At 52.4% G+C, this 26,291-nt stretch overlaps 1 protein-coding gene across 1 annotated transcript; it reads right to left on the bottom strand.

Moving 5' to 3' along the window:
* Positions 1 to 1,491: 1,491 nt before the first annotated feature.
* On the bottom strand, positions 1,492 to 3,789 carry C1QL2 (complement C1q like 2). Its single transcript, XM_082689257.1, has 2 exons — positions 2,891 to 3,789; positions 1,492 to 2,233 (listed from the first exon to the last, which is right to left on the bottom strand). The coding sequence occupies exons 1-2, from the start codon at positions 3,572 to 3,574 to the stop codon at positions 2,054 to 2,056; spliced, it is 864 nt and encodes a 287-aa protein (XP_082545383.1). The 5' UTR covers positions 3,575 to 3,789; the 3' UTR covers positions 1,492 to 2,053.
* Between the last annotated feature and the right edge of the window lie 22,502 nt (positions 3,790 to 26,291).

The raw sequence follows: 26,291 nt of genomic DNA, 5'->3' as shown, positions 1-26,291 counted from the left end.
GTGGTGGGGGTTTTATTAGAAGTACAAATTGCTTCTTAATGCAGAGGATAAAGCTGGGCTCGGGCGCCTCCTTAGAAATTCCTCCCGCTCCCAGGAAAGCCACCGCTGCATGTCAATTTTAATTTTTGAAATTTAAACCGAGGGCTTTGTGTCTAAGCTCCATCTCATCGGAGGAAGGGGAGGAATAAGTCAAAAAGGATTAGGGGCCCACTGGGGATTGCAGATTCATAGCAATTAGACTTCATTTGGGTCTCAGACATTTGGTTTTAATCGCATTTCTGGATGATACAATCGACAAAGCATCAGAAATTGATACGTATGCAATAGGAGATGGGCCCCAATTCTGCCTTCCCCAGTTCCAGGGCTCAGCTGGGTTTGGACTCCAAAATCAAGGGGGGTACGCTGGGGCAGAGGTGGGGAACTGGGGTTCCCTTTGGGTCTGGAACTGGAGAGGTGGTGGGGTGTGTATGTGTGTGCACATGTGTCACTTGGATAAGTGATGACAGCCATAACATTATATCTGCATGATGGCTGCGGGTGCGTTTTTACAGCTTTACCCAGGTCCACACACTCTGGGCTCGCCTCTGTGCACACATTCACATTTCCCTTCAAACAACCACTCAAAACGAGCTCAGTAGGCACTAACAGGTTGCTAGCTAGTTATTTTGTAGATAACTTACTGTTGATCAGAACTCTGTGATTTAAAAGCGAAACAAATGAGTAAAAAGAAAAAAAAAATCAAAGCCACATGGGGTGTTTTCCTAACTCCTGCGTGTGGAATGGCAAAGGGAAGTAAAGAGGAGAGACCCAAAAAGCACTTAACATTCAGAACTCGTACTACCATGCAAATGGAAGGGAAGGCCCTAGAAAAGTGCTGTCCCTCCTGCATAGTGCCTATCTCAACGCGGGGTTCCCAGTGAATTTGGGGAACTGATGGTTCACAGAATTATCTCCATTTACCAGCTATTCTGAGATATGGATCTAGCTGGTTTGCTAGCAAACGGACCTGTGCTGACTGTACTATGTGCCTGAGTGGGTGTATCTCTGGAGGACTTCTGCGTTTCCTTTTAGGGGTTAAACATCTCAGAGACCACCTGCTGAAGGGTGATTCATTCATCCCTCCCATTTGCAGAAGAGCATGCCTCCTCTTCCCCTCCCTTCCCTTTGACCTCCTCCCATAAAGCTATCCTCTCCAGGGGCCTCTAACTTTCCCCCACCTTCCTCTGGGCTCTTCAGGTTCTGGGGGTCCTATAACCCAGGGGTGGGAGGCTGCCATCCCATCTCCCCATGTCTCTTCGCCCACCCCAGGTGGCAGGGTCTGGGTGGCTGGCAAGCAGGGTGTAGGTGATGCTACTCAGGGCCCAGTTAAGGTCTTTATGCCAAGAAGAATGTCTGAGCCGCCACCCCCATTCCCCCCCACCGCCCAGTCCTGGGGCCACGCTAAGAGAGAGTCGGAGACCATAGTCTAAAAACATAATTTAATGCATCAAGGTGGGTCTGACTCGGGAATGCAGTGGAGAGGAGAATTTTCCATTTGCTGGGATTCTGCTGTGGGTAGTTTCTGGCTGATGGACAGGGAAATTTGCACAGGTATTTTGGGTCACAAAGAAGGATGCCCCAAGGAGCTCCTGCTCACTTTGGCCTACCTCCATGACCAGGGCTGGGAGCCCTCCCTCTCAGGGCACTCCGAGGAGGAGGAGGAGGGGGACTGGAAGGGCAGGCCTCCCGCCAGGCCTGTCCAGTCCAATCAGGTTTGTGAAGTCTGAACTGAGCTGCCTCCACCTTGGGGTAGGGGTCACACTCACCTCACCACTTGGGCATCCCCTTCAATCTCCCCAGGTAGGGGACAGGGACCAGGAGGACAGCCCAGAGTGGAGCCAGGTGAGTCGCAGACACACTAAGGTCAGAGCGGGTCAGGGAGGACAGCAGGGATGCGTCTTTTCCGTTGATGTCAGGAAGTGTCACGAAGCAGAGTGGTCCTCTCCACCCACGGAGCAGTTCTTGGCCACGGGTGCGGGGCGGCCTGAAGCCACTCTGCCCGCTCCCAGCGCGACTAATCCGGGTACAGAAGAAAGCCCGAGAATGTGCTGTATTTGTTGTTGTTGCCTCCGTGCGCCTTCCCACCGTCCAGCTTCACGTACACCTCGTCCCCTGAATCGAGGTGCAGCACCACGCTGTTACTGGCATAGTCGTAGTTCTGGTCGGCGTCCTGAGCGATGGCACTGGCCCGGACCTGGGGGCGAGCCGCCAGAGCAGGTGGGTCCCGGCACCCCCGCCTGGGCCTTGCCCAACACCCACATGGCGACCCTCAACCCCCCGCAGGCCTTCTGTCCGAGGCTCCAGGGTCCACACTCTCACCCAGGCTCGCTCGCGCTCTCTCTCTCTCTCTCTCTCTCTCTCTCCTCTCTTTCCAACTTGGCCAGCTCCTTTCCGGTCCCCTCCTCTCGGCAGCCGGCAAGTCAAGTCCCGGAAGGAAGGGGAAAGGGGGCTTCATAAACCCTGACCCAGCGGGAAAGGGGGAGAACTAGGGGGACCGGGGCGGAGAAGAAAGAAGACCGGAGGGCAAAGGGGCGACGGGGGCGCAAAGGGAGAGGTAAAGAAGGATGAGGTTCCCAAGGAGTCCGCGGGGCTGCTGGCGAGGGCGCTAGTAGCTGGAAAGTGCCGATGGCGGGGTCTCTGGGCGCTTGGGGCACAGCCCGCCGCGCTACACTCGGACAAACGCGACCGGGGCGCACCGGGAAGCTGGATGCTGCGGCGCGCTCCCTCCCGGGGCTCGCCGGGCACTCGCGAGTGGGGAGAAAGGAGTCTGGTCTCCCAGGCGGTCTGGGGCGCGGGATGGGGAGGAGAGTCTGCGGGGATTTGCGGGGGCCGGCGGTGAAGGGGGACTGACCTGCCCGTTCTTGCAGAGGTCCGCCCACATGCTGGTGCCGTCGCCGCCGCGCATGAGAATGTGGTAGGTGAAGAAGTAGATACCGCGCACCTGGCAGCTGAACTTGCCGGTAGTGGGGTCGTAGTGATTGCCGAGATTGGTGACCACGTCGTCGAACTTGAGCACCTCGTAGCCTTCGTGGGGGCTCTTAAGACCCACATAGAAGGCTATCTTCGGACCGCTGAAGGCGGCGCTCAGCGCGCCGGTCACTTCGCCTTCGGAGTCGCCGCCGCCCCCAGTTCCGCCACCTACCACCCCGACACCGCCAGTCGCGCCCGCCGTCAGCTGCAGGCCGGGCAGCCCGGGTCGCCCCGAATCGCCTTTCTCCCCCGGGGGACCCCTGGGTCCAGGAGGGCCCGGCTCTCCAGGAGGCCCCCGTGGCCCCGGCTTGCCGGGTCGCCCCGGGTCGCCCTTGGGTCCCTGGATGAAAGGGGGCGGAGGGTTGGCGCTCAGGTCCTGCATGACTTCCAGCGCGGCAGTGCTGGGTCCGGGCGGCGGCGCCTTGGCGCCGGCGGGCCCCCCGCCGGGTGCGGCGCCGTACGGGTCGCAGATCATGCGGCAGGTGCCCATCATCTCGTAGTGCGCCGCGCCGGGGGGCGCCGCCTGCAGCAGCAATGGCACGGCGATGAGCAGCCCAAGCGCCATGGCCAGGAGCACGCCGACGGCCGCCAAGCAGGCGCGCCGCCGCCGCTGCCACAGCCGGGAGGCGACCGCCACCAGCTCCTCTTTGCCACCCGGGGAGGTAATGGTGGGGCGGCGCGGGCGGCCCCGCTCCCCGCGCTCGGGGGCCGACTCCGCGGATCCCGGCCGCGTCCCCGACGTGGCGACCCCCTGCTCCGGAATCCCGACCACTTCTAGCGAGAGGCCAGGTGCCGGTGCCGGTGCCCACCGCTCTGGGGCTGTTCGGGGAAGCCGCGGAGCCCGGCGCGCATGGCGGGGGGCGCCCAGGCTGAGCCCGGCGCCCCAGGGGTCCGGGCGGCGACCGCTGGCGAGCGCCGGGTGCTGCTGCCGCGTCCCGCGCGGGCTTGGCGGCACTGCCTCCTCCCCGGCTCAGCGGGGCTCGGCGGGGCTCGGCGGGGCTCGGCGGGGCTCCGCGCGCAGTGAGGGCGCCCGGGCTCCGCGGCGCGCTCTGCTCTGCTCTCCCGCTGCTCGCTGGCTCCCGCGCGGAGGGGGGACCCAGCTACCCTGACGTAAGGAGTCCGGGGCTGAGCGGCGGAGGCGGCGAGGCAGCGCGCGCTGCCATCACTCGGGAGACGGCGCCCTCATGTCATCAGCCTTCGGTCCTCCTCCTATCCCGCGGCGTCCTCGGCAGAGGCGGCAAAGGCGCGGTTCCTCCTCGGCTCCCAGGAGCCACAAGTGGGCGCAGCGGGCGCATCCCCGGCCTCGGCGCCTCTGACACACCCACCGGCGGCCACCCTCGCGCGCCTCCCACTCACCACACACACACACACGCCCACGCGCGTACTCAGGCGTGGACGGGCACCGCCGCCAGGTCTCGAAGGTTCCCGGAATCCCAGTGCGGGCCAGGTCTTTGGCGGGGTGCGTGGCGAATGGGGTTGGGAAGGACCTAATCCATCCCCCTTGCCTGCAAGAGGGACCAGACTTCAACCCACCAAGTCCAGGAGAAGCTCAGGCCCTTGAGTCCCTGGAACGAAGGACTCTGAAAGCCCTCCTGATTTACTTCCGAATGAAATAAATCTTGCTTCTGGAAGGTGTTTCTCACACCTAGTCCGAGAACGTCAAGCTGTTAAATGAGCTCCAGAAGACCACCCCACCGTCTCTTTCATTCTTTGAAAAACCCAAAGCCATGATAGAAGAGTTTATTAGCCTCGGTCCCTTTCTTCCACCAAATCATTGGCTCTTATCATCGGTATAAAGATCATTTAAATGCAAATCCTCGACACCCCGCACTTGGTGGTAACCTTGGGACCCTCAGCTCCCACTCCCCGCCCACCACTACCAGGCAGATCCACAGTTTTTTTTGAACATGCCTGGCTCCCTCCTACTGAGGTGGGTTTAGTTAAGTATTTAAAGAAAAAATAGGGTCTTCTGGGTGGCTCAGTGTGCTAAGCCTTTGCCTTCAGCTCAGGTCATGGTCTCAGGGTCATGGGATGGAGCCTTCCCCCACTGCCACCCCCTCTGCTCAGGGGGAGCCTGCTTCCCCCTCCCTCTCTGCCTGCCTTTCTGCCTACTTGTGATCTCTGTCTCTCTCTCTCTGTCAAATAAATAAATAAAATCTTTTTTAAAAATGAAGAAAAAATAGACCTAAGCCATTCTGAGCCAAAGTTTTTGAATAAGCGGTGACAGTGGATTTAGAGAAGAATTATCCATCTCCAGTGCAGCATGTGAGGATAAAGGAGGGATGGGGACTGCTCCTGGGTACTGGACTTCTGGTTCTGCTCTCACCCCGAGGAGCTGTGTGACTTTGGGCATTGCCTTCTCTGAGACTATCTTCCTAAAGCTCTAGTGGTCCCCCAGCCTGACATGGGAATGCACCGAGAGAAACCTGGGAAGAAAGTCCAAGTGTTGATTATCGGTACTCAGCAACCATCAGAATCTCTGGAACAACCGTGTGCCCTCCTGAGGCTGTTGCTTTGAGAAGAATGTACATTTTTCAGGTATGGTGTTCTCGTGGGTTACTTAAAAATCCATTTTGCTTCTCTGGTCACCCTGGGTCCTTTCCCCACCCCACCCCATGATGCTCCCGCTTCTTCCTTCATGGGCGTATTTCCCATAGCATAAGATCTGTCACCTGGTACCTATAGGCCCTCCGTACATATCTGCGGAAAAGATGGCTAGCTTGAAGCAAACTGCACCCAGGGGAGAAGGGGGAGAAGGAGCTCATTTATTGGACACCCACTTTGATGCATCGGGCGTTTTACATGTGCTCCTTCACCTTCTCCCAGTATCCCTATGGATTAGCAATTACTCTTCAGTTATACAGATGAGAAAACAGAGGTTTTGAAAGTGTATGGTGCTGCCCAGTGTCCCCCATCCACATGATAGAGCTCAACTCCTCAATCCCTGACCAGGGGCTCTGAGAACTTAAAGTAAACTCTGTTATTAGCTAGCTTCCTGGCCTCATTCTCCATTGGTTTGCGGAGTCTTGGGAGCCCTCTGTTCCCTTTCCTAGGGCCACCCCTAAAACTCATGAGCCAACATGATTCTAGGAGCCACACGGTCTGGTCCCAGTCCCAGATCTGTAGCTTTGTATCTGTATGACTTTGGGCAATTGCTTCACCTCTCAGCCTCAGTCTCCACCTGTGAAGAATGGGAATGCCTAAAGTACCTGTCTCAGACTTGTTAAGAGACTAAAGGAGTAGAAGAGTCGCTGGTTCAGTAAAGGTTATCTTTATTATTATTACCTATTGATACCGTAGACCCTCCATGATCAAGACCACTAAGATGAGACAGGTGGGTAGTAAGCAATGTGGGGGTGGATTGGTGAATTTAAAAAGAGAGAGACCCAAGACCACCCACATGCTCTGTACTTCCCCAAAGGGAGACAGGACCACCCCCACCCCACAGGCTGCCCTGCTCTGCCAAAGCTGTCCAGAGTGTTTCCCATCCCCCAGGTCCACCGGGGAAAAAAAACTGTTTTCCAGGCAGACAGTCACTCAGTTTGAATGCCCCAGCCCTGTAGACCACCATCCTCAAATCTCCCTGTTTTCACCCCTGCAGAATCTGGGCAGGGAAGAAGCAAGGAGGGGCAAATATTTGAGACCCAGGCTTTCACCCTCACAGACTCAGGCAAAGCAACCTTCCTGGGGATCAGCCTTCCCGGGAGCACCGATGGCCTTGCAGGGAAGAGGGCTTCTTCCTAAAGTCAGCCCTCTACCACGAGCCGGGACAGCGGCAGCTAGAACAGGTGGAGAGAGGGCAGCCTCCTGCCCCAGACCACATAAAGTCATCCGGTCCTTTCCCTGCCCCCACGCCTCACCACGGCAGAGCCAGACAGCGTGGCCTGTTGGAGCACTTAACATACCTCCCCATCATCCTGGCTTCTGCTCTCCCTGAGTGAGTCTCATCATCGGTGATTGTCTTCTCATTAATATTAATTATGACCTTTCTTACTATATTGCCTTCCATTTAGACCATGGCTTTACATTTTAAGGCCCCGTAGTGATTCAAATCTGTGTCAAATTGCCGCCAGTAAGCCAGCCTGAATTTCTTGCACCAACACTTCTACCTTCTCACAAAGTCCTTGTGGTCTGTGATATATAGTTTGATAGTTGGTCACATATTGTCTTATCTGACACTCTAATGGCCCCCATCAAGAGAGAACCCCACTTTTCATCTGTACTCCAGTGTCTTCAACCTGGGATACCAGTCCCTGCTCATCTCTCTGGACTCATCCGTAAGTATCCTTCAAGTTCCAGCAAAGTCTCCCTTCTTTATCTGCAGTCTTCCTGACCTGTCTCTAAGCAAAGCTGACATTTCCTGCCCATGTACCCTTAAAGCACCTTGAATGGGGATGCCTGAGTGTTTCAGTTGGTTAAGTGTCCTCCTGTTGATTTTGGCTCAGGTCACAATCTCAGAGCCGTGAGGTCGAACCCCAGATCAGCCCCACGATGAATGTGGAGCCTGCTTAAGATTCTCTCCCTCTCCCTCTGCTCTCTCCCACACTGCTCATACACACACACACACACACACACACACATACACTCTCTCTCTCTCTCTCTCTCTCTCCAAAGAAAAAGAAATACCTTGAATATACATGGCCCTGCCATCATATAGCATATGACCAAATATTTGTTTACTTATTAGCCTCCCCACCAAGCTGTGAGCTCTACTAAGTCAGGAATCATGACATTCATTTGTTCCACAAAATTTTTTTTAAAGATTTAATTTATTTGACAGAGAGAGAGATCACAAGTAGGCAGAGAGGCAGACAGAGAAGGGGGGAAGCAGGCTCCCTGCTGAGCAGAGAGCCCCATGCGGGGCTTGATCCCAGGACCCTGCGATCATGACCCGAGCCGAAGGCAGAGGCTTTAACCCACTGAGCCACCCAGACGCCCTTATTCCACAAATACTATTCATCCCTACGGTCTGCCTCTCTCCTGTATCCCAAATGCACCCAGCACAGTGGTGCTGTTCAGTGCAGGCCCTGACCACTCTAGCTATCCTGTAAGTCTCCCTATACTTCTTTCTACTCACATCACTTGGGTTTATATTTAAATAGTGACTACCTGGCATGGCTGTTTGCCAGCATGCTTTCTTGGAATTGGATCTGTGCCCCCCAAGCAGACTGTAAGCTCTTTGGAGACATCATCTTGAATACATTGGCTGATCTTCTACCTCCATCCCCAAGAGGAAGAGCAGCATGAGGTAAAGTCAGGAGTCACACTACACAAGGTCTTGTGGTCCAGGTTAAAAGGTGTGGATTTTATGCTGAGTGTTGTTGAGAGCCCCTAAAGGAGTTTAAGTAGCACAAGGTTGTCTCCATTTTGCAAACAACAGCCTCATTGCTATGTGGTGAATGGTGTGAGTGAGGGAATAGAAATAAGGAATCCAGTTTGGCCGCTGTTGCATAATCCAGGCAAAAGGTAATGGTGTCTTGGAGTGGAATTGTAGAAGAGGAGGAGGTGAATTTTAGATGCATTTTGAACATGGAATTCATGGGTCTTGCTGATGGATTCAAGATGGAAGTTAAGAGAAGGGGAGGAAGAGGCTGATAAACCAAGTTCACTTCCTAAGATATGGCTTTAGCAGCTGGGTAAATGGACACGGGAAAAGGGAAATTTGGGGAAGGATAATCTGTTGTGGGAGATGGGAGGTAGGAGGTAGAAAGAATTGTGAGGTCAGTTGGGTAATGTTAAGTTTGAGATATTGGTGAAATATTTGATGAAGACATCACCTGGGCAATGCACGAGTCTAGTGCTCAGAGGTGAGGTCAAAAATGCAGATATACACCAGAACGTCCTCAGGTTACAGATTATTTGTAGCCTCAAGAGTGCAGAATGGAGAATGAGGGACAGAGAGAGAGAGGGAGAACCCAGTCTCAGGATGAACAAGCTCTCTACCCCAGGCATTCTGAAGCTGGGTAGAGGAGAAGGGGAAATCTGCAACAGAGATTGAGAAGACTTAGCCAGAAGAAGGAGGAAAACAAAGAGGACGGCTTACAGGGAAAAGCATTTCAAGAGGGAAGATATGATCAGTTATTGGAAAGCTGCTCAAAGAGTAAGATGAAGACCAAAAGTATCCAGTAGCTGTAGCAGCATTGAAGTTCCTGGGGGCTGTAGGAAGGATAATGGCATGTCCTCATGAGACCACTTCTCTTTCCTCTTGGGCACAGCCAAACTGCATTTGTCAGCTTCCCCTGAAGACTGGTGAGGACATTGGCTGGAACTCGGGCCAAGAGAATGTGAGCAGAAGTGATAATAAGCCATTTTCAGGCCTGGCTGCTGTATTTTCCCATGCAATCTTCCAAGCTCTTTCCCCCTTTATCTGGCGGCTAGTTCCAGAGGCTTCTGAGGTGAGGTGCCCGGGAGTGCAGAGCCACCAGAGAAACAGAGTCTGAGTCTCAGAGTTACTGAATGGACCAGAGTCCCCTCTCCCCTCTTGCCCATGCCACATCACAGTGAACCATGAACTGAGTGAGAAATAAATCTGGATTGGGTTAAGTTACTAAAATTTGGGGGATATCTGTTACAGCAGTTTGCCTTGCCTGACTACAGGCAAGGACTTTACAAGACTTTAATAAGATCCTTCCCAGTCGGGAGAAGGGCGAAAACACTGGATTGCAGGGAAACAAAGATGTGTGTTAGACAAGAAAAGGGAAACTTCACAGACTACTCTTGAGAAGCTTGAGAAGGAAGGGGATGGGGGACTGGGGTGGCAGCCACATGCCGCTGTGGGATCCAGGATGTGAGGAAGATGGGCCTGTTTATTTGCTAGTGAAAACGATAAAATATGAAGGAGGAAATCAACAGTCAAGAGGGAGCCAGGATAATCCAGTGCCTGAAGTTCTTAGTAACCCAACTCAGAACAGAAATGCAATAGAAGTTTAATATCTTTAGTAATAATAACAATAGGTAATGTTTACTGAGCTCTGACTACCAACAGGGACTACCCCAAGAGTTTTAGATACATTAATTCTTTTAATGTTCTGTGGGATGCGTGCCTGCTTTACAGATGAAGAAATGGAGATAAATTTATATATTTACAAATATCATTGTTGTAGGTAATTTTCCCAATAGTTGTTCCATATCCCATTGGGATTCCAGCCACTAGGTCATTCTCCCTGAAGATTTTGTGTGTGCTGCTTTTATCTCCCAGCTAAATGTAAGCCTAAGGGCAGGAACTATCATAAGAACACAGTAAGAAGCGCCTGGGTGGCTCAGTTGGTTAAGCGTCAAACTCTTGGTTTTGGCTCAGGTCATGGTCTCAGGGGCTCAGGGTTCTGGGATTGAGCTCCACATCAGGCTCTGCACTCAGTGGGGAGTCTGCTTAAGGATTCTGTCTCTCCCTTTACCTCTCTCCCTTCTCATGGGCTCTCTCTCTTTCAAATAAATGAATCTTTAAAAAAATAAGAATATGGTAAGTGTTTAATAAATAAATATTTATAGCTCTTGACTACTGTATATTGCTTGAAAATTTCCCTTATCTCATGTCATGGTTTGCTCAAGAAAACACTTTTTATGGTGGAAGAGTAAGAAAGAAGAGCAAGGAGGGGACACTAAGTTTACCAGCAATGCAACTTCTTGCCAGCCTTTGCAAAAACCATTTTTTTCATTCTCTCCCTCCCTCCTCTCCCCTCCCTTTTCATTATTTTTTCCCTTCTTTATGCATTCATTTATTCGCTTATTCATTCTCTCAGTAAGGATTTTATTGAGTACCTACCATATGCAGAACACTGCTGTGCAGGGATGGGGTGGGGTGGGTAGGAACAGGTGAGTGAGGATTCAAGAATGATGAATTTTGTGCCTGGGTGGCTCAGTTGGTTAAGCTTCTGCCTTCAGCTTAGGTCATAATTTCCCGGGTGCTGGGATCGAGTCCCACATCAGGCTCCTGGCTCAGCGGAGAGTCTGCATCTCCCTCTAACCCTCCCCCCTGCTTGTGATCTCTATGTTTCTCACTCTCTTTCTCAAATAAATAAAAACTTAAAAAAAAAAAAAGAATGATGACCTTGCTAAAGAGCTTATAGTCCAGTTGGAGGGACAAGACTAAAATATAGAAAGCACCCAAGCAGCCATGTAAGGTGTCTATTCAGGTGGTGTAGACAAGGGATATAGACAGGAAGAGGCTGCCAAAAACAAGTCACGGTGGCCATGGCATTCAGGAGGCTCACCCAAAGACAAAGAGACAAAGCATAACCTTAAAGGACAGGTAAGATTTGAATTGATAAGAGATCTGGGTGGACAGCAGAGTTGCAGCCCTCCAAGGGGTGACTGGGGCACAGTGAAGAGACTGGTCTATACAGCAAAGCGATCTGCGTTGGGCTGGTATAGACTGTATGTTGCATGTACCACTTTTCCTATCAAACTTCCTGTCCCTGCAACAATTAATCACTATGCCCTTTAATTTCATTTTTTAAAAAGATCTTATTTATTTATTTATCTATTTATTTATTTATTTATTTGAGAGAGAGAGACAGACAGTGTACACAAGTCAGGGAGTGGGAAGGGCAGGGGTCAGAGGAGTGAGAGAAGCAGGCTCCCTGCTAAGCACAGAGCCAGGGTGGGGCTTGATCCCGGGACTCCAAGATCATAACCGGAGCCAAAATCAGACACTTGTGCTGTACATCCAGCCCCCAGCTCCTTCGTCTTCCAGTGTGTTTACCGGGTGATCAATCTGAAAGGAAGATGCTGGGCACTAGAGCAGGCATTTTTCAGGGTATGGATACCAATATCCAGTCCTCTGAAGCAGGAACAAGTGCCCTGCAGTTGAGGACCAGAGGGCAGTAAGGCTGAGTACACAAGCTCCTGCCATTCTGGGAGGCTGGGCCACCGTGACCCCAGGGCTCCTTCTCATTTCCAACTCTAGCTCGAGATGCTGACAGCTGGAAGGGGGTGGGGGAAGATCCCTCCAGCTTGAGCCCCTGAAGATATCCAGACAGCTCTACTCAGTGACCAATGAGGAAGCGCCCACCAGCCCATTAGCCCAGAGGCAGCAGCAACACATTTGAGTCAAGAGGGTCAGCCAGCCCTGAAAGCCCTCGCCCAGCCCTCTCAGAGATTTGATGGGGGCCTTAATTATCCTTCTCCTGAGGAACTCACCCAGGCTGGGTCTTTACAGAGCTGTGGATCTGTAGCTGTGCCTGGTCTGCTTTCTCCAGAGCCCAAGGGCCCCGCAAGTTCCCCAGCTGCCAAAGACAGCTCTCTCAGACAAAAACGCCAGGGGATCGTGAGTCAAGCTGGGGGGTCCCTCCACTGAGCCAGCCACTTTCCCACCACATGCCGGCCAGTCCTCTAGCAGGCGAGGTGCTGCCGTTCAATTATTCATCCATGAAGCAACTATTTATTGAGTGCCTACTGTGTGCAAGATAAGGGAGAAATCCAGCTGAAAACAGAAACATGCTGCTCCTTGCTGGTTGAGTAAGCCTCTGCAGATTACCTTTCCATCCTCCTCTTTTTGCTTCCCTGAAAACATCCACCAAAAAGGACTTGCCTCACCCAAGCCACTTAAGGTCCAGGACTGGGGTGACACATGGGGCAAGTGCCAACCCCAGAGCATTATCCTGCTTTCTCTGAATGATGTTCCCCCTTTAGAAGGCTGTATGTTCTTCAAGAAAAGACCCTGCCATTTTGGTCTCTTCATCTCCACGGCACTAGACTTGGGACTGAACTCTCAACACGCTTTTACGAGATGGAGCAGAAGGAGACAGGGAAGGCCAGTGCTGGGTGGTTGTTTTTTGTTTGTTTGTTTCTTCCCCTGGGCAGCACAGCAAGCCTCCAGGAGCTCCAGAGGCCACCAGAGTCTTACTTGTTTGTTTCCTTGCAAGCTTGTGCTCCTTTTTTGCTGTTAATAAAGTTTCCATGTCCTGAAAACACACTTATTGATTACAGAGGGAAGCAGGCTTTTGATTCAAAGGTTCATCCGAGACTGTAAGGATTTCCCCTAGAGGGAGACTCAGCCCTTTCTTGGGCAGATGTAGAACTTAGCCCTGGATCAGGACCCTCGACCACTGCCCCATTAATGGGAAGCTACACCAGGCTATGCCCTGAAGATACAGACAAGGCAGGAACCCCAATACAGTACCACAGTGCTCCTGGGACCCCAGCCATCTCTGTGCACCCTTGGAGCACCTGGATATATCATCTGGTTCCATCACCCTCCCTTTGGTACTGTCTTCTGGGTCCCTGGCCAGCATTTGTTTTCCTTTGGGACCCTGTGTCCATTTGATGACATAGGAGCAGAGGGGGGCTTACAGACGACAGTGAGTCCTGCTAAGATCCCATCTATGTAGTGCAAAAATATCCTAGAATTCTCTCAAAACCCACTCTTCCCCGTGTCTGTTCTTGAGCACCAAGTCCAGGCCTTCCCCAGGGCTCACCTGGCAGGCGGCGCTGTCCATGGTGCTAATGGCTGCGGCTGCCAGACTTCCTTTGGCAGGAAGGAATCCGGTTTCAGAAATCCAAGAACTAACTCATGTTCCCCGGCTTTAATGTGAGGCCACAGCTCTCTGTGGAAACACTGAACACTCTACATATGCCCTCCCTCTCCCAGCCTCACTCCTGCTCAAGAGACTTCTCCTGCTGGCTGAGCCAGAGGTTGGGTAGGAGAACTGTTCTTCCCTCTCTGCCTCTCACCTTTCCTTCCTCTTGGCTTCTTGCTCTGTGTTGTGCTCACCCTGCCACACACACATACACCATGAAACTCAGCTGTTATGAGGTAACCACTAACCCTCTCCAACAACAACTCCTCCTCCCAGTCAGGAGAGAGAGAAATCAAGCACAAGGCTAAAAGTGCAGCTGTGATGACACCAAAAAGGCTTCCTTCAGACTCTAATGCCTTTTGTTTCTCTGCATTGCAAAGTGTGTGAAGGAGTGCATGGTCATGGCAGATTCTGTTAGGAAGGGCTGAAGCTCTGGATGAAGATGGCACCCAGCAGGCCTGCTTGGAGATCATCAGGAACTAGAGAAATCCTTCAGCCTCCAAACAAGGAGTCTGGGCTGTATCAGAGTCACTCTCAGGGACAAGGCTGCAATTCTCATAGTGTTTTTCCATGTGCTCATTCTTGAAAGAAAAAAATGTATGTCTAAATAAAATTGGTTTGGAAAACTCTTGGCCAAAACATCTGCATGTGTGTGTTTGTTTTGCTGATATATTTTCCAGAACCTTTACTAGGCCAATAGTCATTGTGCTGTTTTTCCTGACATTATTGGCCAGATTTTATGTACTGAGTGGAGCATGGATTCTAGAACATTCTTGCTTCTACAACAATCTTGGCTCTGCTGTCAACTAGCTGTCTTTCCTTGAGCAAAATCCTTAGCCTCTCTGTGCTACTGTCTCCTCCTCTGTGAAATGGAGATAACAGTAGTGCCTATCTCAGAGGGTTGCAGTGAAAATTAAATGAGTGAATACATTGAGAGCTTGTAAAAGAGTGCCTGGCATTGAGGAAGCCCTACCACTTCCTGGCATTATTATTTGCAGGGGCACTAGTATTTGTGAAACCCAATCTGGAAAGTTCTGGATTAAGGCATTGTCTCTTGAAGGCTCCCACAGAAATGCCACGTGGTCTTTGCACAAGCTGTTTCATTATTTTTCATGTGGAACATTCCTCTTACTACTTCAAACTCCTGATGAACTCCTTTCAGCCTTCAAAACCCAATTCAGAAGTCTCCTCTAGCAGTAGACTTCTGTGAATCTCTGAAGCAGAAGCTAGTTGCTCTAAAATCTTGGAGCAATATCTTGACTTGTCACCACCTTTGATTAGGGAATTTGCCACAGTCAATTGCAATCATTAGGTTATATGCCTCTCTCCCCCAAAATACTAAGAGCTCTTTGAGAGCAAGAACAAGAGTCTTAAAAAAAAAAAGAAAAGAAAAGAAAAAGAAAGAGTCTATTTATCCCTAGCACCCCAGTGCATAGCATAACACCTGGGACACCCATGGCGCTCATTGAGGTCATAATTAATGAACTAATTCACTGTGCATGCTTGCATGTTGCCAGGGAGAGTGACCCATGAAGTCCTCTGCCATTCACCAGCATGATGAGATGCAAAGCTTGAATGGCTCATGCCTCTTCCCTCCACATACCAGCTGTGTGACCTTGAGCAAGTCCCTTCTCTTCCCCGAACCTCTGTCTCATCTTAAAAGGATGGCAATGCTCCTTACCTCTGGGGTTTAAGAGAGGTTTAGAGGTAAATGTCAACCTTACCCATACTCCTCTCCTACACACACACGCGCGCGCGCGCATGCACGCGCTTCTTGAGCTTTTCTAGGTGAAGAAAAGCAAGAAAAAGAAAAGCAGGATCAAGGGATATCCATGAGGAGGTGTAGGGAGGGGCGGGGATGGTTAACAGTCCAATTTCAAGTGCCCTGAGAGCGGCCTCCTAAGCACACCTAACCTAACTGGTCGGCTGACTTCATGCAAGATTCTGGAGCATGCCCTGAGAGGAGGGAACCTCCCAGAAGCTTGTGCCTCACAAAAATGAAGGCAAGAATTCACAATGCCATGGCTAGACCTTCACTTAGGATAAGTGAAATAATGCAGATGAAGACCAACTCCATCTGATTTCATTCACGTGTGGAATCTAAAAAACCAAAACAAACAAACAAATAAAACCAGAAAGACTCTTAAATACTGAGAGCAAGCTAGTAGTTGCCAGAGGGGAGGTGGGGTGGGGTGAGGCTAGGCAAAATAGGCGAAGGGGATTAAGAGGTACAGATTTCCAGTTATAAGATAAATAAGTCATGGGGATGAAAAGTACAGCATAGGGAATATAGTCAATAATATTGTAACAATCTTGCGTGGTGACAGATGGTGACTACAATGATCATGGCAAGCATTGCATAATGTATAGAACTGTCAAATCAATATGTTGGGCACTTAAAACTAATATAACATTGTATGGCAATGATACTCCAATTAAAAAAAAAATGAGGGCAAGGAATTAGTGTCACCAGAGGAAGCCCCCTCCCTGCCACTGTCCTCCCTCCTGCAAGTCCAGGCTCTACCAAGAGTCTATAGTCATTCTCCTGGCCTCAGATTCCCCCTCCGTCAGATGGTGTAATCACAAGCCCTGTTTTAACTCAGAGATGGGAGAAGGCAAGTAGTGGAGTGAGCATCTCCCTGGACAGGCTCTGGGAGGCTGACCAGGAGCAGGGACATTCTCTCTGGGCCATAGCTCCTGTCCCCCTGTCACTCAACCAGTCCCCAAGTCATGGAGTAGAGATACCTCCCCTGCTCTTTCCTCCTCTTCCTTCAGTGAGAGCAAAAATGGAATCATAGCTCTAGGCTAGAGTTCACTGGCCCCTCCCAGGAGAAAGGCGCTCCCCCAGAGGCCAGTGCAGCTCACTCACCAGGCTCTGTGGCTAAAAGGGGGGGGGGGTACCAGTGAGGACAGCTCTGTGAAAACAGTGTTTCAAGTAGAGTTGGGCATGGTGCTGTCCCCCACCCCAGCTACCAACACTGGTCTCCAAGCTTTCAGCTCCCACCCACCCCAACTCGGGCCTCAGACCTTTCTTGTCCCCCAAGACCCCAAATAATCCTGTCCATCCCCAGTATCATTCTGTGAGAGTGAGCATATCTCCCTGAAAATGCAATGTGGGAGAGTAACCCAATGTGTCCCTCACACTTTAGTCTGAATTAGTAGGCTAGAGAATTTCCAAATGAGGAAACACCTGTGCAGCCTGAGAGCTGGGTATCAGGGATGGGTAAAAGCTGAATAGAAGAGAGCAGCATGTGAGGTGGAAGAGAATGGATCCTGGTGCTGGTGGTGGGTTTAGATCCTGGCCTCTCACCATGGGGAGACGCTCTCTCCGAGCAGAACTTCCTCACCTATCAAATCTGTGTCATAGCAGCCCTTCACAGGTGTGACGAGGAGCAGATGAGATCACGTATTCAAAGTGCCTGGCCCATAATGAGCACTGGGGGCATTTTAGTTCCCTTTCCTTCTCCCAGTGAGAGAAGTGACCATGAAGCAGGGGATGGGGTAGAAGTGGGAGCTAAGTCGAGTCCAAAATCATGCGGTCAGGCTGGGATATTTAGTTTTCATCAGTCCTGGCCTGGTGGTTTACCAGAGAGGGAGGGAGGTGTGGGATGTTAAGGGCCTCTGCCTGCTGTTCATGAGGCTCTCTCTCCAGCAGGGAGAAGGAAAGTGGGCTCCCTACCTGCCGCGCTTGATCCCTTCCTTGCTCTCTGCCTGGAAACGCGCTGCCTGGCCCTTCTCAGCCACCAACCAGTCCGCCAAGCTACTCTGCATGCAAGAGGCTAAGCCAGCTGGATGAGTATGGCCCATGTTGACACAAACACAGAAAGGGTCTGCGAGAAACACGGGTGGCCACGGCCTCTGTCTCCAAGAGGAACAGCGAGGGAGCTTCAGGGCCCGACGTCCCCATGACACCACGGACGTGTGGGGAATGCAAGCAGGCCCAGGCCTGGGGCCACCAGCACCAGAGCAAGGGTGAGCTGGCCCTCAGGGCTTATAGAGCCTGGGCTTGGCACCACAGTCATTACAGCAGACTGTGTCCTCTGATGGGACCCTCGGTCCTCGTGCCTCCCTGAGTCCCAGCACGGAGAAAGAGGAAGATGTCTCTGTTTTGTGCCTGCTGTCTGCCCAGGCTTCACTTGTGTCCATGAACTTGTTCCATAAAAATCTCTGCCAAACAGGCACCCAGGGGGTGGTAAAGGCTATCTTCCAATATGAGATTATTAAGGGATCTGGGAACTTCGATGGGGGAAGAAACACATCCTTATTATCGCTCTACTAGAAATGTAGCATTTTCTTCCATTTGGAAGGTAAGCAAGGAACCACAGGTAGAGATAGCAGACTTGTGACTTTGTCACCAAGAGGAATCAGAGACATTCCCATGGCCCAGAACAGAAATTACAGATAGGATGACATGGGCCCACAGGACACATAGGCCCCCCCATTAATAGAAAAGGTCCCTCAGCATCACATCATAAATTTGTGCTTTAACATAGTTTGATCATTAAAAAAGATTGTTGGGGTGCCTGGGTGGCCCAGTGGGTTAAAGTGTCTGCCTTCAGCTCAGGTCATGATCCCAGGGTCCTGGAACTGAGCCCCACATCGGGCTCTCTGCTCCTCGGAGTCGGCTTCCTCCTCTCTCTTTCTGCCTGCCTCTCTGCCTATTTGCGATCTCTGTCAAATAAATAAATAAAAATATTTTTAAAAATTGTTTCCTTTTTAACTTGAGCATTTTTACTTTGTGCATAGGAAAGAATCTTTCAGAGGAGGGCTCCACAGCCTTACCAGGTTGCAAAAGGAGTCTTTAGTACAAAAAGAGGTTAGGAACCTGTCCTCTGGAGTTAGGAATTCCCCAATTTGGCCTGCACTGTGCTGTGTGACCTTGAGCCCATAATTTAAATCCTCTGTGCCCCAGGTGCCTGTCTGTAAAATGGGGATAATACTAGTACTTGGGACATATGTTGCTTGGAGGATTCAATGCACTCAAAGTCTTAGCATACCACCTGCTATAAGTGGGTACCCTGATGGCAAGAGTTTATTACCCTGATTCATCATCCTTCCCTGGCAGAGAGAGCCTGCCCGGCCCTTCTTCTTCTTTTTTTTTTTTTTTTTTTTAAGATTTTATTTATTTATTTAACAGAGAGAGAGAGAGAGAGAGAGATCACAAGTAGGCAGAGAGGCAGGCGGGGGGGGGGGGTTGGAAGCAGGCTCCCTGTTGAGCAGAGAGCCTGTTGTGGGGCTCGATCCCAGGACCCTGAGATCATGACCTAAGCCAAAGGCAGAGGCTTAACCCACTGAGCCACCCAGGTGCCCCCTGCCCAGCCCTTCTACAACAGGTATGATTCCACCAGGGAAACAGAACCAATGGGACATCTGTATTAAGGGATTTGTTGCAAGGAATTGGCTTAAGTGACGACGGAGGCAGTTAGGCAAATCTGAAATGTATAGAGTAGACCACCAGGAAGGGCAGGCTGGAACTTTCTGGCACAGGCTGAAGCTGCTGTCTGTCCACAGTGGAATTTCTTCTCAGGGAAGGCTTAGCTCCACTCTTGAGGTCTTTCAACTGTTTGAATCAGGCCCACCCAGATGATGGAGGTAATCTCTTTCAAGTCAACTGATTAGAGACACTAATCACATCTACCAAATACTTTCACGGCAACCCTAGATTAGTATCTGAGGAACAGAAGCCTCCCCAAGTTGACACATGAGACTGACCATCACACCACGCAAGGAGAAGACAGAGAGGTCCCAGGGAGTTTCACTCATAGTGAGGGGAACTGGTTGGGGGTTAAGTGGGGACCCGCTCCGTTAACTCCCAGGACTCCGTGAGGCTTTTCATTTGGATCCTTGCTCAGGGTGCTGCCCCCTCCTCTTTTCTGTGGGGGACATCGGGGACCCTCCAGCGTGCCCACAGAAAATGTGGGGGGGGGGCAAAGACATCCCAGGAGGCATTTACAGGATGGGAACTTGGGCCAGGCCTCACCCCAGACACTAGCATGAACCAGATGTGGTTTCGAGGGCCCCTGCCTGGAGGGGATAGCAGACAGGTAGGGGACAAAAGCCCCTCCAGAAGTACACAGCGGGTACAGCCTGCCCCCAGAGAGATAAGAACCTCCTCAGGGTGGAATCTGGGAAAGGGTCTCCTGGGCTGGTGTGACCCATTCTGGACAAGAGTCTTGATTCTAACTGCCAGATAGACTTTACTCTTGGCCCCACAGCCAGGGGCTTTATGAAGAAGCAAAATGTATTTGAAGCATCACTGATCCAACCTCGGCTGAGAAGCCTAGGTGAGCTCCCGACTAGGTACGTTTCTGTCTCAGCCTTCCTTCAGGGAAGGGCCGTGGGAAGCCCTGAGTCTTTCTCAGTTATTCCGTGAACCGCGACAGATGCTGGTGGCGCCCCTGTCTCTCTGAGGACAGGCTTCTATGCATCCTTGTCCCTGCGGTCCCAGCGTCCTATGCACACTGAAGCAAGGGTCACTTCCTTCTCGGGGTCCAAACTGGAGGAGACCCAAAGGTGAGCTTCCCCTTTGCTCTCTCTGTCTGGACGCCCCCTGGTGGCAAAAGGCAGTTATTACCGTCTAGTCTCCGGCTTAGGTTCATCTAGATTGGGCCGCTAAAGCAGGAAGGACCCGTTGGTTCTGTCTGGTGAGCCCAGGGAAGGGTTTTCAGAGAAAGAGGGACAATCGATCTGGGTTTTAGAAGCCAGAGGATAAGAGAAGAAGGACTTTCGGGGCCACATGCAAAAGCAAGGGCCATTAACAAGAGGGGATCTTGAACTCCACCACCTGGTAAGATTTGGGCAGGCAGGGAGAGGAGGGGGTTACTTCCGTTGGTAGAAATAAATAGGAAAGAGGAGGGGCATGAGAGAGACTGTCGGCAAGTCTGAAAGCGGGGACCAACCTTTGCCAGATCCTGGGTCAATCTGGGCCCTCATTAATTTGGAAACTGGAGAGTCAGATCCTCTAAAGATAGTGGAAATTTTTGTTCTAAAGATCCCCCGTGAAGTCCCTTTTTATATGACTCATAAAGTGGCCTTCCGGCAGAAAGAAACAGCTCACTAGTAACAGGAGGGCTCCTGGGACTGGAAGGGAACTGGGCGGGGACCCACCAGCCACATCAAACGCAGGCCCAAACCCTGCGATGAGGAGGCCTGCACCCCCACGAGCTCTACCCCTAGCGAAGAACCAGAGAGTTTAAACGTCACACCTTTCAACAAAATCATGACAAAGTTTGAAGGGGAGAAGCGGAGCAGGGTGCAAGGCATGCATACAGCCCTTGGTCACCTGTGTTCTCACATAATCCTCATACCTTCTCCTCTAGCAATATGCCATTAGCCCCATTTTATAGATGAGGAAGCTGAAAGTCTGAGAGGTTAAGTAATTTCCCCAAGGTCACCCTACAATTCAGTAACACAAATGGTATTTGAGCCCCTTCACATCTTTTTCGCTGCCTTCCATGAAGCTTTGGACATTAGAAGCTGGTTGGCAAAGGCCATTGCGGGCCTCTGTCACAAGCCCCCTGGACTGGAGGATGGCACTGCCCTCTGGGCTATGATCCTAGGTATCATGAGCTTCATCTGACACATGGTAAGACTGGGGCCTCAGAAAGAGATCCTAGCAGAGCTGTCAGCAGCTGGGGGACCCTGGACAAGTGACCTCTATGAGCCTGAGTTTCAACATCTGGACCATGGGACTAAGACACCCAGGGTCCATGCACCCTCTGTGCACGCGGGCCGCCCTTCCAAACGCTGGGACCTGCATCTCCGTGTCCGAGGTGCAGAAAATGCTGAGTGGCTGCCAAACCTGCGCCCCTCCTTTTCCTAGGAGGAGAGGAGAAGCCTGGAATCAGAGCAGCGCATAGCCAGCAGATGGTGGGAGCTGGTATAAAAACCCTCCTTCTAGAGGGACAGCGCTGAACGCATGGGACACACGTCTCCCAGCCCAGCCCCATCTGCTTCTCCACTCCTCACTGGCATCTCCTGTCCTCACCTACCAAAAGAACCTGGCCCTTGCGCTGTGGTCTCAGGCTCTGCTCCCTTGCGGCATAGGAGTGGATGTGAGATGGTGCATGCGCCCTTGAGGCTTGTGGCTTGGTGCATGGGAACAGGAAGAGTAAGCTGCGAATACTTGAGGAACAAGAGTCTATCTCCTCTGTCTTCTGATCCCCAAGACTATGGCAGGTTCCTGGCTTCTTCCTCCCTCTCTTGAAGCCCTCAGAAATGTCTCGGGCTCCAGAATGCCCCCAGCAGAGTGTCTGTGACTCCGCTGAATGACCAGGAGCAGAACCCCAGCCCTCGCCCAGCAATCCAGTCTGTCACTGGCCCCTGTGAGGCGGGGAGCAGAGAAATGGCTGGCCCTGGCCCTGTACGGGGGGTTCCGTTCAGACTGCCCGGCCCTGCAGTCTGACATCTGGAAAGACCCAGAGATGAGTTCTTCCATGGCCCTTTATCTCCCTTTTAGCAGTCTGGAAAACCAGATGGGCTGACAATGATGACAGTGCGGGGCACAAGCCTGCCTTCCCTTCCCAACAGCCTCATCTGCAGCAGCAGCAGGACTCTGCTCCCTAGTTCAGCCCAGACCCTTGTTCACCCCCCTACCCCACCCCAAGCGACATCCACAGTCTGCCATTCCTGCGCAGAAAAGATGAGCTTCCACAAATATCCAGAATTTGCTGATTTCTTTTTTTTTTTTTAAGATTTTTATTTATTGATTTGACAGAGAGAGATCACAAATGGGCAGAGAGGCAGGCAGAGAAAGAGGAAGGGAAGCAGGCTCCCTGCTGAGCAGAGAGCCTGATGCAGGGGCTTGATTCCAGGACCCTGAGATCATGACCTGAGAGCTGAAGGCAGAGGCTTAACCCACTGAGCCAGCAAGGTTCCCCAGAATTTGCCGATTTCTTAATGAGGCTGGAGAGAGAGCAATGCTTAAGCGAAGCGGGGCAAGCCACAAAAGGTGAGCTTCCCCAGCATGGGCAACAGGACACCAGAGTGTGTCATTCAGATGCCGAAGGGACAGTATTTTGCCCCCAAAGGCAGGTAGGCCTACGGGTAAGCAGGTCAGACTTGCATGGAGAGCCCACGATTGTCTCGCAAATTCCAGACAACCCTTGTCTTCCAGACTTATTCCTCCCCCGATTCAAACGTAGGCTAGTCTGAGTCCAAAAACCATGAGCTTTCCCCCAAAAGAGATAGGGATGAGAGCAGAGGAAAACAAAGCAGGCCGCTCTCCCTAACCACCCTCTACTTTCGCCTTGGCATTGGGAGAAGCCAGAGCCAGGGACCCCTCTGTCCCTCTACCAGCTCCAGCTCTGTCCCCTGGGCCAGATGCTGTTCTGCCAGGCCTACTGGGGCTCCCCTGTGTCCTTCCGTGGCCAGCAGGGCCCAGGGGGTCAGAGAATCCAGACAGACCCAGCCAGCCCCCTGGCCACCCTGGGCCCTGCTCAGAGGACGAGGCTGAACTGATTCTGTCAGGAAGGGTTAGACTTGTCTCCCAGGCTGGCTGGATTCGGGGGGATGAGACAAATGCATTTGGACAGCCCAGATCCAGAGTGCTATCTGTCAGACGTGCTGCCCATCTCTCCAGCAGGCAACACGCTCCCCAGGACGATCAGGCAGACTCCCATCCATCCTGTCTCGAGAAGGCTGACGTCAGGCCCTGAGGTTCCAGGGAGGGGACAGGAGGAAGCAGGTGCCTCCAAGCCGATGATCCTTGCAGCGGAGGTGTCAGTCAGAACAGCCCTATCTAGGCCCCAGTGGAGAGGCCAAAAGCCAGCACCTTCTTCACTCTGCTCCAGGTGGACACTGATGGGGTCTGATTCCAGGATGTAATTAAAGCAGTGTGAGCCCCCCTGGACTTTTGCCCCACCTGAGCTGCTGCCCCTGACTGGGTGGGCTTAGGGCTCTAGCTCCCTTCCTGAGGAGACTCCTACCCTCTCCACCACCTCTCAGACTCCCACATGCTTCCCACACAGAGCAGCGTGGCTGAGGGAGCAAGCGCTCTGGATGGGGGAGGCAGGAAGGATGTCCACACACCTCCGAGCCCTTCCCCAGGGCGAGTCGCAGTCGGCAATTCCACAAAGCTGAGCCCCTCGTGAGCCCTTGGCCTGTCGGTGGCCCCGTGATGGCTACTCCCCCATCCCAGACCTTCCATGGCCTTCTCCTGATAAATGCAGGAACCAAAGCCTTCGCTGAGGTGACGGAGTCCCACTAATAGGAATTTCCACACGTCAGGTCATTTTGAGGGCACAAAAAATCTGAGCATCACACCCCCACTTTGGGCAAAGCAGATTGCTTGGCAATTAGATTAGCTCGCAGCAATATGGTGGTGTCAGGGTCCAAATGACACAGGCAGGAGTTGTGGACGGAACGTGTCCCCTAGATTCAGGAGTCAGTCCGTTACTCCGGGGTGATGGGATTAGGAGGCAGGGCCTTCGGGAGGTGACTGGGATGGGGGGAGTAGATCCCCAGGAATGGGATGAACAGGCTTTTGGCGGAGTCACAGGAGAACTTGCTTCCTCTTTGCTCTCTGCCACATGAGGATCCAAGGAGAAATTGGCCATTCACAGCCCCGAAGAGCTCTTACAGGACACCGGACCTGCGAGCACCCTGCTGGCATCTCTAAAGCTGTGAGAAATACGTTTTGTGGCCTATAAGCTGCTCAGCTTGTGGTGTTTTGTTATTATAGTCTGAATCTGGACAACAAGTTAGAGCAGGAAAATGAGGTTATCATTAGACTCATTCCTGGGGGGTGCCTGGGTGGTTCACTTGGCTGAGCGTCTGTCTTTGGCTCTGGTCATGATTCTGGGGTCCTGGGATTGAGCCCCGCATCAGGCTGTTTGCGTGGCAAGGAGGCCACATCTCCCTCTCCCTCTGCCTGCTGCTCCCCCTGTTTGTGTGTGTGCGCGCTCTCTCTGACAAATAAATAAATAAAATCTTTAAAAAAATTATTTCTGGCCATGATTCCTGGACTGGCCTCTAACCAGCTGTGTGACCTTGGGCAGATGTTCGAGCCTCTCTGAGACCCATCTGCCTCTTAGTTGTCTGTTTTGCCCAAAAGATGACTGGGGAGCAGCTGTCACCAACCTTCCTAACAGCATCTCCTAGGCACTCGTGTAATAAATGACCACCAGGCCTGTGCCTGGTGTGCACCTGGGTTCTTGGAATACACTGAACAAGGCCGACAAATTTCTTGTCACGTGGGGATGATCCTCGGAACTCTTCCTCTCCCGCAAGCGCACGCAGGCCGAGTGAAGATAGCCGGCCGTGTACTGACTCGTGAAAGAGCCAGGTGGTGTGAAAGGGCCTGGAGGTGGGTGCAGATGATGGGCCCACCCTCAGGCCAGCAGTAGGACAGGCTGGTTAGACCCCTTAGTTGTGTGTTTAGGTCGTGCACCTGCCGTGAGCCTGTGGGCACTAGAGAGACTCGGGACCTTTCTTGGGCCCTTTTAAGAAGTTCTTCCTCCAGATACAGACCTTCCAAGGCTGGCCCTGTGAGCAGCTCAGAGTTGGGGGGGGTGTCCCCATGCCAAGGCCTTCCATCCTTTCCTCTGGTTGGCTATCTTGATACCAGCAACCCCCAACCTTGCCCCATGACGCCTGAAGGACTGCTTCCTTCATGAAAACTGGCCAAACAGTGGGTTCTGGACATTTTCCTCAAATCTCCACCCTCATAACATGAGACAGCAACCCAAGGAGCTTGCAGCAAGATCTGAGAAAGACCTGCGGGCCTAGAAAGGGGGGTTAAGGAACCCTGAGCCCTTATAATCCAGCCACAAAAATGTGACTTCCTTCCTGTCCCCTTCTTGGCCACCTCAAGGACACTTCTTGGTCACCCAGCACCACCCCTAGGCACTGATAGAGCCCCCACACCAAGTCTACCGGATGCCACCAAGTGCAGACTCCAGAAGAGAGAGCCAGCCCCTTCTCCTCTCACTGCCTGAGGCCCCCACATGTATGGCTCACTGGTAGGGAACCCTGCGGGGGACAGCTCCCTTCCAGAAGCCACAGATCCTATCAACAGGTGGAGAGCCTCACTACTGAGCCACAACAGAGAGATAGCATCTCAGTGCAACACAACAACCCCAAACCCACTCAGAGGAACAGAGGGAGCCGGGCCCCGGGGCGCGGGCGCGGGCACGGGCGCGGGTGCGGAGCTGCCCTCCTTCAGTGGAGAAGGCGCAGCGGGGCGGTGAGCAAGGTTAATCAGATGGTTCCACAAAGCTGAATGGAACCTCAGCCTAAAACTTCTCCACCTGGGCCACCCACCTGCGCTGCTCAGAGAATTAAGCTCCCCCCAAGGGCCCCCCAAGCCCCCCGGAAGGAAGCTTTAGCAGCTGTTTCCGAATGAAGCCAAATGTGTGTGCAATGTTTCCTAATGAATGCAAAGGCTGTCGGAGGCACTCCAGCCCCCTCATTTAGCTCTGAGGTGTAATTAATACATAAATTAAGCTCCTGCAGACTCACAAATGCCCAGGAAAAAAAAGAAAACTATAATTAGTTTGCCCATATGACTCCATCTGTCAGCTCTGAGCGCAACGCCACATAGCAAATCCTGAGGGCTTCGGCCGCCTTGGCCGTGCCAGGCGCTGCTCCTGCCCCGCTCTGGGGAAGTGGGCTCCCTGTGGCAGCTGTAGGGGCCCCGGGGGCTCTGGTCCTGGGCGTCCTGGCGAGCAGAAGGCTCCTGAGTACACGCACCGCTTGCTGGCAGCATCCAGAGACCTGCCGGTGTGACCCCAAGGGTGAGGTGAGCGGTGGCCAGAGCACCCACCG

Source organism: Mustela nivalis (assembly GCF_964662115.1).
Source record: "Mustela nivalis genome assembly, chromosome: 11".
Lineage (NCBI taxonomy): Eukaryota > Metazoa > Chordata > Mammalia > Carnivora > Mustelidae > Mustela > Mustela nivalis.
This window is presented reverse-complemented; position numbering and strand designations above follow the sequence as displayed.